We start from the raw sequence: 15,213 nt of genomic DNA, 5'->3' as shown, positions 1-15,213 counted from the left end.
ATCCACATGAGATAGAAACACAGCTAGTCACACATTTGTCCTATAAAGAGAGCTCAGCAGTAATGAAATTGAACCCAAGTTGAGTGATGTTTCAAAAACAAGTAACATGAATGAGACTGTGAGCTGCAATCAAGATCAAGTTCTCATACGTTAGATTTCTAGCCTAACAAATCTACTGGATTTCATCTGCAAGACCAATCAATTTCACAGAATTAATATACAGCACTATTCCTTCCAGTTTGAATTGCTGAAGACTGATCTGTAGGGAGAGTGAACACCATTATTTCTGTCCATTTAATCCTCAGGGCCAGTAAACACTACTGCAGATTTAATCCACAGCATAAGTGAACACTATTAGTGCTGTGAGTTAAATTTAAAGAGCCAATGAACACCACTGTTTGTACAGGTTTCAATCAGAGAGACTCTGAATGTGATTGCAATATTTAAAGATATTTCTATGTACTGTATGTGTAACCATGAGTTTGGGTAAGGATAATTACTTCAGGACAGGATGATTCATACATCTTGCTACATCCCAATGGTGTTGAACTGAGATTTATTTATACCAATCTTAGAAGATATGTCAGAAAAGGAAAGAGAGAAAAATAACAACATATTACTCAGGATAAAAACACATTACACATTTCATCTGAGATCTATTAATTATCTTTGCACGGGCTTTTCTCAAAGAGCAGTAAAAACAATAAATTCATGTCCACACAGATGTTACCTTCAGTGAGTTCTCACTGGTCAAGCTGCATTCCTGTTTCTGCAGCTCTTCATTAGCTTGTGAGTCCGACCCCAGTTCTTCCTCATCTTCTTCCATGATATCCGAGAGATCTGAGCCGCGACTACTGTCAGGGGGGTAATCCTCACTTTCATGATCCTCAGCTTTACAAATATGCTGGAAGTTAAGAAATAAAGAAATATCAATACATAACATGTAGTAAGCTGCATTTAGCTAAGAAATTCACCGAGATAAGTGTGTTTGGGGCTTGGCTTTGGGGCAGACAACTCATTTCCCACTGCCAGCTTCCCTTTGTCACATTGCATGTCAGTTAAAGAAAGGGCAATATTCATTAATACTGGACCAATATTTTCTTCCTTTTCCCAGACTGACGGTAGGAATGTCTTAACAACAGCTGATGTAAAACTGTTGCACCCATGAAGGGTCATTTGACTGCAAGAAATACACTACCCAATGACATACAATTTGTCCAGAACAAGGGTATTAATACTTTTCAATATAATAGTGGGAGGACTGGGGGCCTTGGAGTGTAAAGGAGCCAAATAATTTATCAAATTTTCAATGTTGCAAGGAGTAAGTATTACTGGTAGAAGTGAAATCTAGCTGGAGTCACTTGATGAGGACAAAGGGCACGAGACCCAAAAGCAGCACAGCATTGATTGAATATATGAGGTTAAACTTTCATTACTGTAAGAATTTTGATGCAATGCACAGTAAAACAAACCTCTGGTGCTAATTTGTATTTTCCATTATTTATGCAATTTCACTCAATCTCTGCCTGTACCTACATTTCTTGGCATTCAAATATTAGGGAAATTACTTCTACAAGGAACAACCTGCAAAGTCATGCACATCCTTTTCTCAGAACCACTTTAAATACCCTTTTAATGCAAGAAAGGTTACTAATAGCCTGGGTGAAGGATCTAGGCCTGAAACATCAACTGTTTATTCCTCTCCATAGTTGCTGCCTGAATTGCTGAGTACCTCCAGTATTACGTGTGCTTTTCCTAACAGCTTACAAGGTGTAAGGCACTGGCTATATTGTTCTTGTCAAGCATGGCTTCTTACACATGGGAAACAAAAGTTCCATTACACCAATGTACTTGTCTTCTCACTTTCCACAGGAAAGAAAACTAATATCAAAGGACAATTGTTTGGAGATCATCATCACGGAAAACTGAAAATCTGCATCAATACAAACACATGGAAAGGGCAGCCTATCAAAGGTGAGTTTGAATTGAGTTGACTTTATTACTTACATCCTTCACATCCATGAGGAAAAATCTTTACGTTACATCTCCATTTAAATGTGCAATTTAGAGTAATTTATAATAAATATTATGTACAACAGGATAGTCAATGTAACATAGAAATACAGTTGTGTCAGCATGAATTAAGCAGTCCGCTGGCCTGGTGGTGTCCCGGAGCCTGTCAGTCCTGGCTTTTATGGTGCAGTACCATTTTCCAGTTGGTAGCAGCTGGAACAATTTATGGTTGGGGAGACTCAGATGCCCAGTGATCCTTCGGGCCATTTTTACACACCTGTCTTTGTAAATGTCCTGAATGGTGGGAAGTTCACTCATATCTACAGATGCGCTGGGCTGTCCGCACTCTCTCTGCAGAGTCCTGCGATTGAGGGAAGTACAGTTCCCATACCAGGCAATGATACAGCCAGTCAGGATGCTCTCAATTGTGCCCCTATAGAAAGTTCTTAGGATTTGGGGACACATACCAACCTTCTTCAACCATCTGAGCTGAAAGAGGCGCTGTTGTGCTTAAAGCGCTTCACCCTCTCAACCCCAGATCCATTGATGTCTATGGGGGTTAGCCTGTGTCCATTCCTCCTGTAGTCCACAACCAGCACCTTTGTTTTTGCGACATTGAGGGAGAGGTTGTCAGGGTGATGACTTCTTCTACGTAGGCTGCCTCATTATTATTTGAATTTAGGCCAATCAGTACGGTGTTGTCAGCAAATTTAATTATCAGATTGGAGCTGTAGCAACACAGTCATGGGTATACAAAATGTAAAGGAAGGGGCTTAGTACACAGTCCTGAAGGGCACCTGTGTTGAGGGTTAGAGAGGCAGAGATGAGGGAGCCCACTCTTACCACCTGCCGGCGATCTGACAGGAAGTCCAGGATCCAGGTATACAAGGCTGGGTAAAGGCAGAGGTCTCTGAGCTTCTTGTCGAGCCTGGAAGGAATCATGGTGTTGAATGCTGAACTGCAGTCCAAGAACAGCGTTCTCACATTAGCATCCCTCTTCTCCATGTGTACAAGGACAGTGTATAGAGCTGTGGCTGTTGTGTCATCTGTTGATCGGTTGTGTTGGCAGGTGAATTGTAGGGGCTCCAGTGTGGGTGGTAGCATGCTGCAGATGTAGTCCTTCACCAGCCTCTCAAAACATTTGCTTATTATTGAGGTGAGTACGACAGGATGCCAGAACAATGGTGGATGTTTTGAAACAGGAAGGCACTCTACCCTGGGAGAGGGAGAGATTAAAAATGTCTGTAAACACACCAGCCAACTGTGCTGCACACATCCTGAGTACCCGCCCTGGGATGCTGTCTAGTCCCGCAGCCTTGTGACTGTCCACTCTTTGGAAACACCTGCGTACTTCAGTCTCCAAGATGACCAAGGTACACGTTGCTTTGGTGGCTCTCCTCAAGGAGTTAGTGTTGGTGACATTGAATAGAGTATAAAAAAGATTTAGCTCATCTGGAAGAGAGGCAGCGATGTAAGAAATTCCACTGCATTTAGCTTTGAAGTCTGTGATGGTGTGCAGACCTTGCCATATGCTGCATGTATTGTTGGTGGAGAGTTGAACATGGATCTTGTCCTGTATTGTTGTTTCACTGCCTTGTTGACTTTGCGCAGATCGTAGCTGCATCTCTTGAGTTCCTGCTGATTACTGGCAATGTAAGCTCTGTGTCGCGTGTTAAGTGCTGCTCATACAGAACTGTTGATCCAGGGTTTCCGGTTTGGATAGATCCAGACCAATTTCTGGGGACAACATCCTCAATGCACTTCCGGATGAAATTTGTGAACCCATCTGTGAATTCGGAGATATCCTCTTTATGGAAAACATTCCAGTCAACGTCAAAGTAGTCCTGCAGCATGGAGACTGATTGATCAGACCAATAATGGACTGTTTTAACAATGGCCACCTCTTGTTTCAACTTCTGCCTGTACTTTGGCAGCAACAAGATGAAGGAGTGATCAGATTTTCCAAATGGAGTGGGAAGGGGGTGGTCGGAGGAGTGAGTTGTAAGCACTGTGGAAGGGAGAGTAGCAGTATCGAGTATGCTATCTCCCCGTGTGCTCACCTGGATATGTTGACAAAACTTCAGAGAGACTTTAGTCAGCGACACTCTATTAAAGTCACCGAAGATGATGAAGGTACCCTCTGGGTGTGCAGTCTCCAGGGTGCTGATGGTCTTGTACAGTTCCTTGAGAGCTATGTCAGTATAAGCCTATGGCGGAATATACACAGCTGTAATAATAACAGCCATGAATCCCCTAGGCAGCCAGAAAGGTCTACACAGCAGTACAAGGTACTCCAGATGTGGGGAACAAAAGGATTTGAGGGCAAGCACGTTCCAAGGGTCACACCAGGCATTCACACATAGTAAAGTCTTTTATTTTCAAGTTTTTTAAGAAAGGAATTTTCTTGTGTCTTTGAGAGCCAAGAAAAAAATTAGCTTAAATTTGAAAGGATAGAGCAATTATATTCAACCTCTACTAAAAGGAACCTCTTATCAATCTCAACATCATTACTTCCATCTCATACCACATGAACATATGCTATTCTTCGTGTATATAATTCCAAAGTGAAGATATTATTAATCATGTAACATAATGAGAAATCCTGATAGCAATTTAGTCCTTATTTCTTGTGCAAAATACTGAACATACAATCAATCTTTTTTTCTGCTTTTAAACCACACTCCTGTGTCTGACATATTTTTACTCTAGTGAATACTTCTTTCTGCTTGGTGGACTGTAAAACTGAGATCTTAAATTCATCATACAGTGAAAGATAATATTTGCCATTTCATTTTAAGATGCAGCTTACCAATACATCAACACACTACATATTCAGAATCAGAATCAGGTTTATTATCATTGGCACATGTCGTGAAATCTGTTAACTTAGCAGCAGCAGTTCAATGTAATACATAATATAAAAGAAAAATAATAATAAATAGATCAATTACAGTATATGTATATAGAATACATTAAAAATCATACAAAAAACAAATAATATCTATTAAAAAGTGAGGTAGTGTTCACGGGTTCAATGTCCTTTTAGGAATCGGATGGCAGAGGGGAAGAAGCTGTTCCTGAATCACTGAGTGTGTGCCTTCAGGCTTCTGTACCTCCTACCTGATGGTAACAGTGAGAAAAGGGCATGCCCTGGACGCTAGAGGTCCTTAATAATGGACACTGCTCCTTGAAGATGTCCTGGGTACTTTGCCTTCCAGTTTGTCATCATCTGCACTTTAAATATTTTTAATGTCCATTGAAGTAGAACATATTGTAATTTATTCTGATGGTAAATAGCTGAGCTAAACACAAAATTTTATATCTTATTACCTGGTCATTTTTGAATATGTTTCTGGCTTCTAGGTCCAACTCTAACTGATTTTCAGTTGTTCTAGAAATATGTCTACTTCATTACAGAATGAATCACAGGTGGAGAACATTGCCCTATGCAATCTATGTTGGATGACAACTTCATAAACTAATTTCATTGTTTTACCTCACGAGTTAAAGATTTCCTTCTATCTGCTGGGTCTGGATTTGAATAAAAATTCCCAGCATGAAGTAAATGTGCATCATGAATGCTTTATTTTCCTCTTTTATCTCCCCCATCTTTTTAGTCAGCTAAATGACATTGCTGCTATATTTGAAGAATGCACCAAAAGGCTTCTAATTTCATTCTTTACATACCTGATGGTTATTTTCAGATCGAAGCTGGCCCCCTTCAGTCATCTCTCCATCCACTGCAATAAGTATTTTTTCCTGCTTTAATTCTGATTCTGTCAGAAATTCCTCAATAGAGGGAACCCGAATATTAGTCAGGGAAACATCATATTCTACGTCCTCCTTGGATTCTTGAATTCCATTGATTGGTGTTTCTATGGTTCTCTCCATTATCTGGTTATCAGGATCACTTTTCAAGTTTTTCACTTCAGAATCTTCCATAATGTCCAGATGTTCCTTCTGCTCCAAGTCCACAAGGAATTCTTCAAGAAATCCAACCGACCTCTTTAGCTGAGCATTTTCCAAATGGTCTGTATTTTCTTTTGGCTGTTCTTCAACATTGTTCTCATTAGAAGAATCCAACAAACCTGCTTCACCGTCCTACAAAATAACCAATTGATTATGTTAACTCGTATTTGTTTCTAAGACTCATTAGATGATGCTTAAATAAGTAATACCAGTTGAAATATGAAAATTTCATGAATAAAGCAAGACTTTACCATCAGTATCAAAGTAAGTTACTCACAGAGTTCAGATCAAAACTCAGGTGTAAAAAAAGACTGAATAAAGCTTTAAAATGTTAAAACTCTTATATTGTAGAATTCTAATCTTCACAAAAAAAATACTGAGATAAGCTTCTTGCCAAGCCAGAAAGCAAGACCAACTTGCTTTCTAAACCTGTTAGCGAAACCCAACACTCAACCAGATTAGCAACCTTACTCCAGAAAATGAAGTCTGTGCGAAATCATATGGCCTTTCCCCACACTAGGGACATGTACTAAGACCAGGATTTGCATGAAGTATTCTGTCCTCCAAATCAGCACCTTAAAATAAACCAGCCCCCTGATCAGTTGACTGAAAACAACTTCTGCCCCACATTAGACAACTGAAAACCAAAACAATTACAGATAACGTAACTGTTCATACATTCATTTTTAATACTTTGTCAACAAAACACTAAAACTTTAACAACTGCACATATTAGTTCAATGAAGTTATTAGTTGAGATATATAATGCACCCCTCCCCCCATCACGTGGCACTTACCTTCAAATTGTTGGTATCTTCCTTTAGAATACTTGATGGCTCTTCAGAGTTTGGCTTTGCATCAGCCACTTGACTCAAGGTTTCAAAAGCAGGTGGATAGTTTCCCTGCTTGTCTGCATTGTAGCTTGTGGCACAGTCATTATTGAGAATCTTGTCACAGGTTAACCCAGGCAGAGCCTCATCCTTGAAATCTACATTGGGTAATTCATGATTGAGAGGAACACTGTTTTCAGGATGGAGACATTGTTCAGGTGCAGTCTGTAATGGCATTGGGTGTAAAGGAAATGTAAACAGTGCTCGAGTAATTTTAATAGGGTTGGAGTCTGCTGATTCACCGTAAGGAGACATAGTACGAACAGTGAGTTCCTTAGACACCTGCAGAAGCTGAATCTGACTTGATCTAGCTAGCACACTACCAGCTGTGGGAGATGTCACTTCAATAACCTGAGAAGAAAACAAAGAAGTTATATTGCCCTGAGAAACTGAGGTTAAGTTATACCAAAAGTCCACAATGGTTCAATTCGTTATGGTCACTAAGTTATATAACAAATTTTCAATGAGTGGTACTACTACCCAAGACTTCGACAAGTAATGATAATATTCATAGAACTGAAACATTTATTGATCAGATGCTTCTCAGCTTCCTGGATGACCTTTCTGCTGGCTTTACAACATGCAGAGTAAGCACAACCTCTATATTACAAACTTAGTGTTAAATAATGCAACATACTAAGAAACATATTATGACACTATATGGGCAATCCATAGAAATGAGTCACTTTCAGTTTGAAGTGTGCTTCAAACTGTAGTCATCATAGTCACAGTCACAGATAAGCAGTGTAATGAGTGTGAGGGCAATTGTGAAATTTGAAGAGAAGACAGAAGGCAAAGAGTGGTTGTAGACGGGTCATATTCTTCATGGAGGACTGCCTCAGGGGTCTGTTCTGGGACCCTTAATCTTCGCAATTTTTATAAATAACCTGGATGAGGAAGTGGGGGGATTGGTTAGTAAGTTTGCTGATGACACAAAGGTTGGAGGTGTTGTGCATAGTGTGGAGGGCTGTCAGAGGTTACATCGGGACATTGATAGGATGCAAAACTGGGCTGAGAAGTGGCAGATGGAGTTCAACCCAGATAAATGTGAAGTGGTTCATTTTGGTAGGTCAAATATGATGGCAGAATATAGTATTAATGGTAAGACTCTTGGCAGTGTGGAGGATCAGAGGGATCTTGGGGTCCGAGTCCATAGGACACTCAAAGCAGCTACGCAGGTTGACTCTGTGGTTAAGAAGGTATACGGTGTATTGGCCTTCATCAATCGTGGAATTGGATTTAGGAGCTGAGAGGTAATGTTGCAGCCACATAGGACCCTGGTCAGACCCCACTTGGAGTAAAGTATTCAGTTCTGGTTGCCTAACTACAGGAAGGATGTGGAAGCCATAGAAAGAGTGCAGAGGAGATTTACAAGATGTTGCCTGGATTGGGGAGCATGTCTTATGAGAATAGGTTGAGTGAACTCTGCCTTTTCTCCCTGGAGCAAAGGAGGATGAGAGGTGACCTGATAGAGGTGTACAAGACGATGAGAGGCATTGATCATGTGGATAGTCAGAGGCTTTTTCTCAGGGTTGAAATGGTTGCCACAAGAGGACACAGGTTTAAGGTGCTGGGGAGTAGGTACAGAGGAGACGTCAGGGGTACATTTTTTACTCGGAGAGTGGTGAGTGCGTGGAATGGGCTGCTGGCAATGGTGGTGGAGGCGGATACAATAGGGTCTTTTAAGAGGCTTTAAGATAGGTACATGGAGCTTAGTAAAATAGAGGGCTATAGGTAAGCCTAGTAATTTCTAAGGTAGGGACATGTTCGGCACAACTTTGTTGGCCAAAGGCCCTGTACTGTGCTGTAGGTTTTCTATGTTTCTATGACAAACAGATTGAATGTGATTGAATAACCTTTTATTGTTTTCCTTGCTGTCAGCTCTTTAATTGGCTATGTTGAAACTTTTACTCCACAACTCACCTGGCAAAATACTATGTAGAATTAAGTTCACTGACTGAAATTGTCCTTTCAACATTAACTGCTAGTTCTCAGCTACTGTGCACCGTGACATAATGATAAAATGAGGAGCTACACCCCTAAGACAGTAACACTATCTTTTTCCTACAAATATTTAATTCTATTGTACAGTGCAGAAAAACAGCTGAGAGAATTATGGAACCCTGAGAAAGGCAAGCAGAAGTGCAACAATGTGAATCCAGTGTTAATATATTTACCTGCACATTGGCAACCAGAATTAGACATGGAAAATACTAAGTTTACCTTCTGCCCATCAGCATAGACAGCATATCCAGTGACTCGCACACCATTTGAGGTCCCCGCAGCATCTATGGTTACTGGTAGCCAACTGATCAGCACAGCACCAGGAGTGGGACCTGCTTCTATCTGAACATCCAATGGGGCATCAGGAGGGCCTGTATCAACAAGTCAGGTCAGTTGGATTGGAGTATGAACATGGGTACACATCTAAAACTGCAGTGATTGACACAGACATGTTAATTCTGTACTAATTTGCAGGAACAAGCAAGCATTTGTATCATACACCACAATCCAGCTGATTTAAAATTGAAATACACTACACTTCGTGGCTACTTTATTAGGTACCCATTATACCTAATAAAGTGGCCACTGAGTGTATATCAACCGGGTCTCCTTTATCTGTTCTTTACACCCTGAAAGAATTATAATTCTGCTAAGCAAATCATCCTTTTCATAATATTGTCGTGACTCAGCCTAATTATATCATGCTTTTTCAAGTAACACACACAAAATGCTGAAAGTGTTTTATCACTTCCTTAATGGATTTCAGCACTTTAGTGTCAATTATTCACAAGTTCCATGGCCTCAGTACCATTTTCTTTCTCTGTCCTTGCCTCAATACTTGTGCTACATTTGTTGTTTTCCAATCTGCTGAAACTTTTTCAGAATTTACAGAATTTGTAAAGATACCAAAAATATATCCAATATTGCTGTAGCAACCCCTCTTAGAATCCTAGAGTGAATGCTATCTAGTCCAGGCCATTCATTAGCTTCATTCATTTGTTTTTTTCCCCTAATGGAATTAATTGTTTGACATTTCTCTCTGTTGCAGACACTTCAGATCTTTTGGAACTCCATTTCAAAACATCCACCAAATCCTAAATCTTTAATAATAGCTTCAACCACCCCCCTCCAAACTTAAGTTGAAATTTAATGCCTCCTCCACTTTTAACTCAAATTATTAACACAGTCATATGTACAATAAGATATTTATATTTAAATTCACAAACTTGCATGTTACTGACCTCCTGCCAAAGTTGTAAACTGTGTATACACACATTTGAGTTGTCTTCGGTCTGCTGGCAGCTCCCAGGGTATCTGATGTGGTCTGGCTTCCACTTTCACTTTGTATTTCATGTTCGGCCTCAAGTTCAATAATGAGCATGAGTAGCACCCTGCCTTTACCACCTCGTATTCCTCCTCATTGAGGGAAATCACATGGCTGTAATTACTGTTGCTTGGCAACCAAGAAATGTCCGCTGAGGTTGCGGTAATACAGTGGACTTTCAAGTGCATAGGGGCAACACAGACATCTTTCCCCACAAGCATGCTGCTGTATATTTCATCTGAGTTTCCTTTGTCTGTTACACACTGCACAGAAATTCTGTAAGTTTTAGCATTAAGTTCAAGTCTCTCTATTACAGCTTTGGTCTGTGCACCAAACTTTACATTCATCCGCAATTCTTTATCCACGTAGATATTATAACTGAATATTGTACCCCAGCCACCTGGAACAAGAGGGGACTCCCAGCTAACAATGATACTTTTGGCAAGCTGTTTAATCAATTTCAGTTTCCTGGGGTAAGGCACCACATCCTCATTATATTCAGCCACTTCTTCTGCATTAAGATCAAAGCCATTGCTTACATGGTTCTCTGGATTTATCAGTGAGCTGTGCAGAGAGAGATCTTCATTGGGGCTGGACGCCTCCAACTTTTCAATGCTGTTCTTCCGCACTGGAAGGCTTTGCTCACTACCACTGTGGAAACTGACCTCCTGGAATGAACTGTGGGACAAATCATTGGCTTCTGGAGGATGAAGTGTCAACATGTCCTCATCAGATACACGCTCAATGAAGTTTGAAGGTACTAATCCCCTTCTCCCATCCATTAGCTCTCCTGAAAATGAATCCAGAGTATATTTTAGTGAATTTTGATTTTTAATTCAGTTTCAATATCCAAACTTCAATCATTCTAATCATTCACACTGACAAAAGGCATCTCAACCCCTGAAAAAATGCATTTGCATAGCCTTTGTCCCTGTCACACCTTCATAAAATCCATCTTCATCCATGTCTCCATATACGTAGATATATTCTCCTGCCGTCAGTGGTAGTTCTGCCTCTGGGTTTTCATTGGGCCCTTCGAAGGGATTGTAACTGGAAGAGAGATGGAGTATTCAAGAAAAATTCATGTCAACCTAATAGACTTGACTCAGTAATTCCATGAACATGAATGTACCACTAGGACCTCCTGTATGAAACAGTATTCTGTTTCATGCCGCAGGTAAATTTCGCCCCAACAAATTAACCACTGAAAAATACATATGGGTACAATAAGCAAGCACAAGGAAATCTGCAGATGCTGGAAATTCAAGCAGCACACACAAAATGCTGGTGGAACACAGTAGGCCAGGCAACATCTATAGGGAGAAGCACTGTTGATGTTTCAGGCCGAGACCCTTTGTCAGGACTAACTGAAAGGAAAGATAGTAAGAGATTTGAAAGTAGGAGGGGAAGGGGGAAATGTGAAATGATAGGAGAAGACCAGAGGGGGTGGGGTGGAGCTGAGAGCCAGAAAGGTGATTGGCAAAAGGGATACAGAGCTGGAGAAGGGAAAGGATCATGGGACAGGAGGCTTAGGGAGAAAGAAAGGGGGAGGGGAGCACCAGAGGGAGATGGAGAACAGGCAGAGTGATGGGCAGAAAGAAAGAAAAGAAAAAAAAGAGAGAAAAAAATAAGGGGTACAACTCCCTTTCCTAGATGTCCACTGAGATATACATACAACTTTGGGTCAAAAATTAAACACTTCCTTAGTTGGCTCAGAACATATTACCCCATGAATAGAAAACATGACCAACCCTCATCTGTGCTGATAATCTCAGTTCTTTTATTTGAAGGTGATAAACACTGAAATCCTGGATGACACCGATCAGTCATGATTTATTTTTGGGGATGAGTACTGTCCAATATGAGCTCTCAACCCAACACACAGCCAAGTAATATTGCAGGGTTACTACATCAATCATTAGGGAGGAAGAAGTTTAAAATTATTAAAACTACTTAGAAAAAATGGTTTAAAAATTATAGCCATCTTCAGTTGTTATTTTGCTGGTTGCCCAAATACTGTACCTCTGCCATGTTGGCTGGTATTTTCTGGGAAAACAATTACATGGAAGATGTTCACCTTCTCTCTCTACCTACCTACCTAAGCCGCTCTGTGAATTTCAGAATGAGATTCTTGCTTAGCTGGAGGTGGATCACTGAATTGCAGTTTCCTTGACCACGCAAATACTATGAGATTCTACCTGCCAGCAGCTGACATGGGTCCGTTTCATCACCAATAGGAAGGTGGTCAAGCTTGGCAACCAGCCAAGATGATGGATAACCATCTGATGGATGACCACCCTTCAACGATAAAAGAAGTTAAATATTGGCAGTTACAAAAGTAGTAGGCCGGATGATTTGGCTCCACTTTTGTGAGCAACAATATACTTTTTGCTTGTCTTAAATGTCTTCTCGCCAAGGTTACATTACATTGATGATAGACTCTCAAATCAATGTAATATGATCAGATCAGACCTGTACAATAGATTTAATATTCGTTTCTACAGGGTCTGATAAATTGCAACAATTAGAATGGAGCAAAATTTACAGCAATTTACCTGTAACGAGCAATGAAAACCTTCAATTTTGCAGTTACTCTGTTCTCAGGCTCTGGAATGGAGGAGATATTATCAATATCCAACTCTTCCATTTCACTGGCTGTATCAACCTGTAACTCATAAATAACAATCAATCACAAAAAGGCAGCTTTACAATGACCAGCATAAAGAATGACTAGTATAGGTTCTTCATTCTTAAGGCATCAGTTAATTTTTCAATAAAATTAATATATTATGGTTATGATTCTGAATTAGTTATGACACAAATAGTTATTTGTGGTCTTCTTTAGAATCAGTTTCACAAACTGTTTATCAGCTCATTAATCCCTGACCAAGTACACAGTATCTGAAGTCAAATACTGTTCAGAAATTACCACTCATGAATGATAAAATATGATTCATCCTTTGTTGGGATGTATCTCCTATTCAGCAGCTAGCCTAGTCTCGGTAATTAGTTTTATGTTTGAGGATCTGAGTTTACCTAATTTATTTAAACTTTCATATAATGCCATTATTGAATGTGTTAAAGATCTCCATGATGATCTCCAAATGATCTCTTATTCATGTCTCTTCTTTTTCTTTTTGAGGTGTCTGGGGTCCTATCAGAGTCCATGATCTACAGCTGCACTCAAACTACATTCTTCACGGGTGGTGGGTTCTCGCTCTTTGGAACTCACCGACTGGCTTGCGCTTTGGTATCTCCAAGAATGGCTTAGCGGTTGGAGGCCATTAGGTTGATGGTCGCTCCCCATGGAAGGAGTGAGTTTGAGTTTTGATGCTGACAGAAGATGTTTTCGAAATTCTGAGACTTATGTGATTATTGGTGTGGACTGCAGTTTATATGGTCTCCTTCAGATTCCTCTGTTTTCAGTCTTCTTGTCGTTTTCCATGTGGGTGATTGGTTAGTTTTTGTGCAATGGATGGGTTGGGGATTTGGAGTCTGATATTCTTGTTGGTGTTTTTCTGTGAGGGTGATCTGTTAGATTTTTGTGTGCGAGAGAGTATGTTGGGGGTTTGATGTTAGATATTATTGATGCTGTTTTTCCCCCTTGTGGACGATATGTCACTTATTGTGCGAGGGAGGGATTGAGGGTTTGTGAATTTCATTTTTCGTATCATTCAGGATATTGTGGATTGCTGTCTTTTATTTCAATGATTTCCAGGTTTTTTCTGTATTTTATGGCTACCTGGAGAAGACGAATCTCTGAGTTATATTCTGCATACGTTTTAAGTGACCTTTTTATGGCTAAAAAACTGCTATATGTTTACATCAACCTCTACACATTCAAATGGCTTTATCTGCAGTTTACTTACTACTCTTTAATTATTACAATAATTAAATGCCCGTAAAGAAAATCAAAGCTGCATTTCTCTGGGGGTACAGTTCTGTTTAAATTTATTCAGAAGTCCTCTGTTATTTCAGAAACAAAGAATGAGAAATGGGGGGGGTGATGTAAATTACACTGGAATTGTGACACATACGACATATTTCAATGGCTGATGCATTAAGTGAATAGCAGATGATATTCTTGAGTTAGAAAGATGATATCTGATTGAAAGGACACTTATAAATTTCTGTCCAACATTAAACATGACTGAGTGTCCACACTGTCTAGTTCCACCAGACATAGTGGCAGAGAATATGCAAAAATTATTACCATGTATTAAGTCTGTGGAAGATCTTCCAATTTTTACAATTATAAATAATGAACCATTTAAAATTCAACAGTGTTCATGTGGCCTAACAACAAAGAACAAGTTTAAGGAGGTTTGATAAAGGATTACCACAGATGCCGGCAGTTAACAGGCTAGACATTTTTAAGACAGAGTACTGGTCATCAAACTAGGGGAACCACAAGATGGTTTGAGAAATAGTTAAACCTATCACTTCATTTTACTTGGGCTTACCTCTGGAGTTGTACAAGATTTTGGGGTACATTGTGACAATTCCGTTTTTGGAGATTCTTTGCTAGAGCTCTCGTTTGATTCTGGTTGTATTTTGCTGCTAATAGAACCGACTTCTGTTGCTATCTCCTCTGACTCCTGGGAGACACTGACTTCTTGAGTCTGTGGCTTATTGGGTATTTGTTCTTCCTGTTCCTTCTCATTCTGCACTGGACAAGGTGACTGAGAAACTGGCTGGGGAAGGCTTTCTGCATCTAAAGGAAAACAGAATTCTCATGATAAAGAACATAATCCTTTTTGGGATTAATAATAAATATCCTGTAATCCAGGAAATATATAATCCAACAAGTGATGGAGATGATACTGATATTCAAGAGAGACTGCAGATGCTGGAAATCTAGAGCAACACACACAAAATATTGGATAAATTCAACATGTCAGGCAACATCAGCGGAGAGATATGAGTAGTTGATGTTTTCAGCTGGGACCTTTCATCAGGACCAGCTGAGTTCCTCCAGCATTTGTGTGTGTTGAAAGAGGGACGTAGGAACAC

The 15,213-nt window shown here is 40.0% G+C and overlaps 1 protein-coding gene across 8 annotated transcripts in view; it reads right to left on the bottom strand.

Moving 5' to 3' along the window:
- LOC140731787 (RIMS-binding protein 2-like) overlaps positions 1-15,213 on the bottom strand; it is a 311,475-nt gene that overhangs the window by 46,800 nt on the left and 249,462 nt on the right. For all 8 annotated transcript variants that reach the window (XM_073053584.1, XM_073053582.1, XM_073053583.1 and 5 more), the window contains 8 exons: positions 14,664-14,914; positions 12,756-12,865; positions 11,141-11,250; positions 10,118-10,990; positions 9,096-9,247; positions 6,780-7,223; positions 5,701-6,114; positions 731-904 (listed from right to left, as the gene is read on the bottom strand). In XM_073053584.1, coding sequence (XP_072909685.1) covers positions 731-904; positions 5,701-6,114; positions 6,780-7,223; positions 9,096-9,247; positions 10,118-10,990; positions 11,141-11,250; positions 12,756-12,865; positions 14,664-14,914 — 2,528 coding nt within the window. The remainder of the gene's footprint in view (positions 1-730; positions 905-5,700; positions 6,115-6,779; positions 7,224-9,095; positions 9,248-10,117; positions 10,991-11,140; positions 11,251-12,755; positions 12,866-14,663; positions 14,915-15,213) is intronic.

The sequence above is a fragment of the Hemitrygon akajei genome, chromosome 8, assembly GCF_048418815.1.
Source record: "Hemitrygon akajei chromosome 8, sHemAka1.3, whole genome shotgun sequence".
NCBI lineage: Eukaryota > Metazoa > Chordata > Chondrichthyes > Myliobatiformes > Dasyatidae > Hemitrygon > Hemitrygon akajei.
This window is presented reverse-complemented; position numbering and strand designations above follow the sequence as displayed.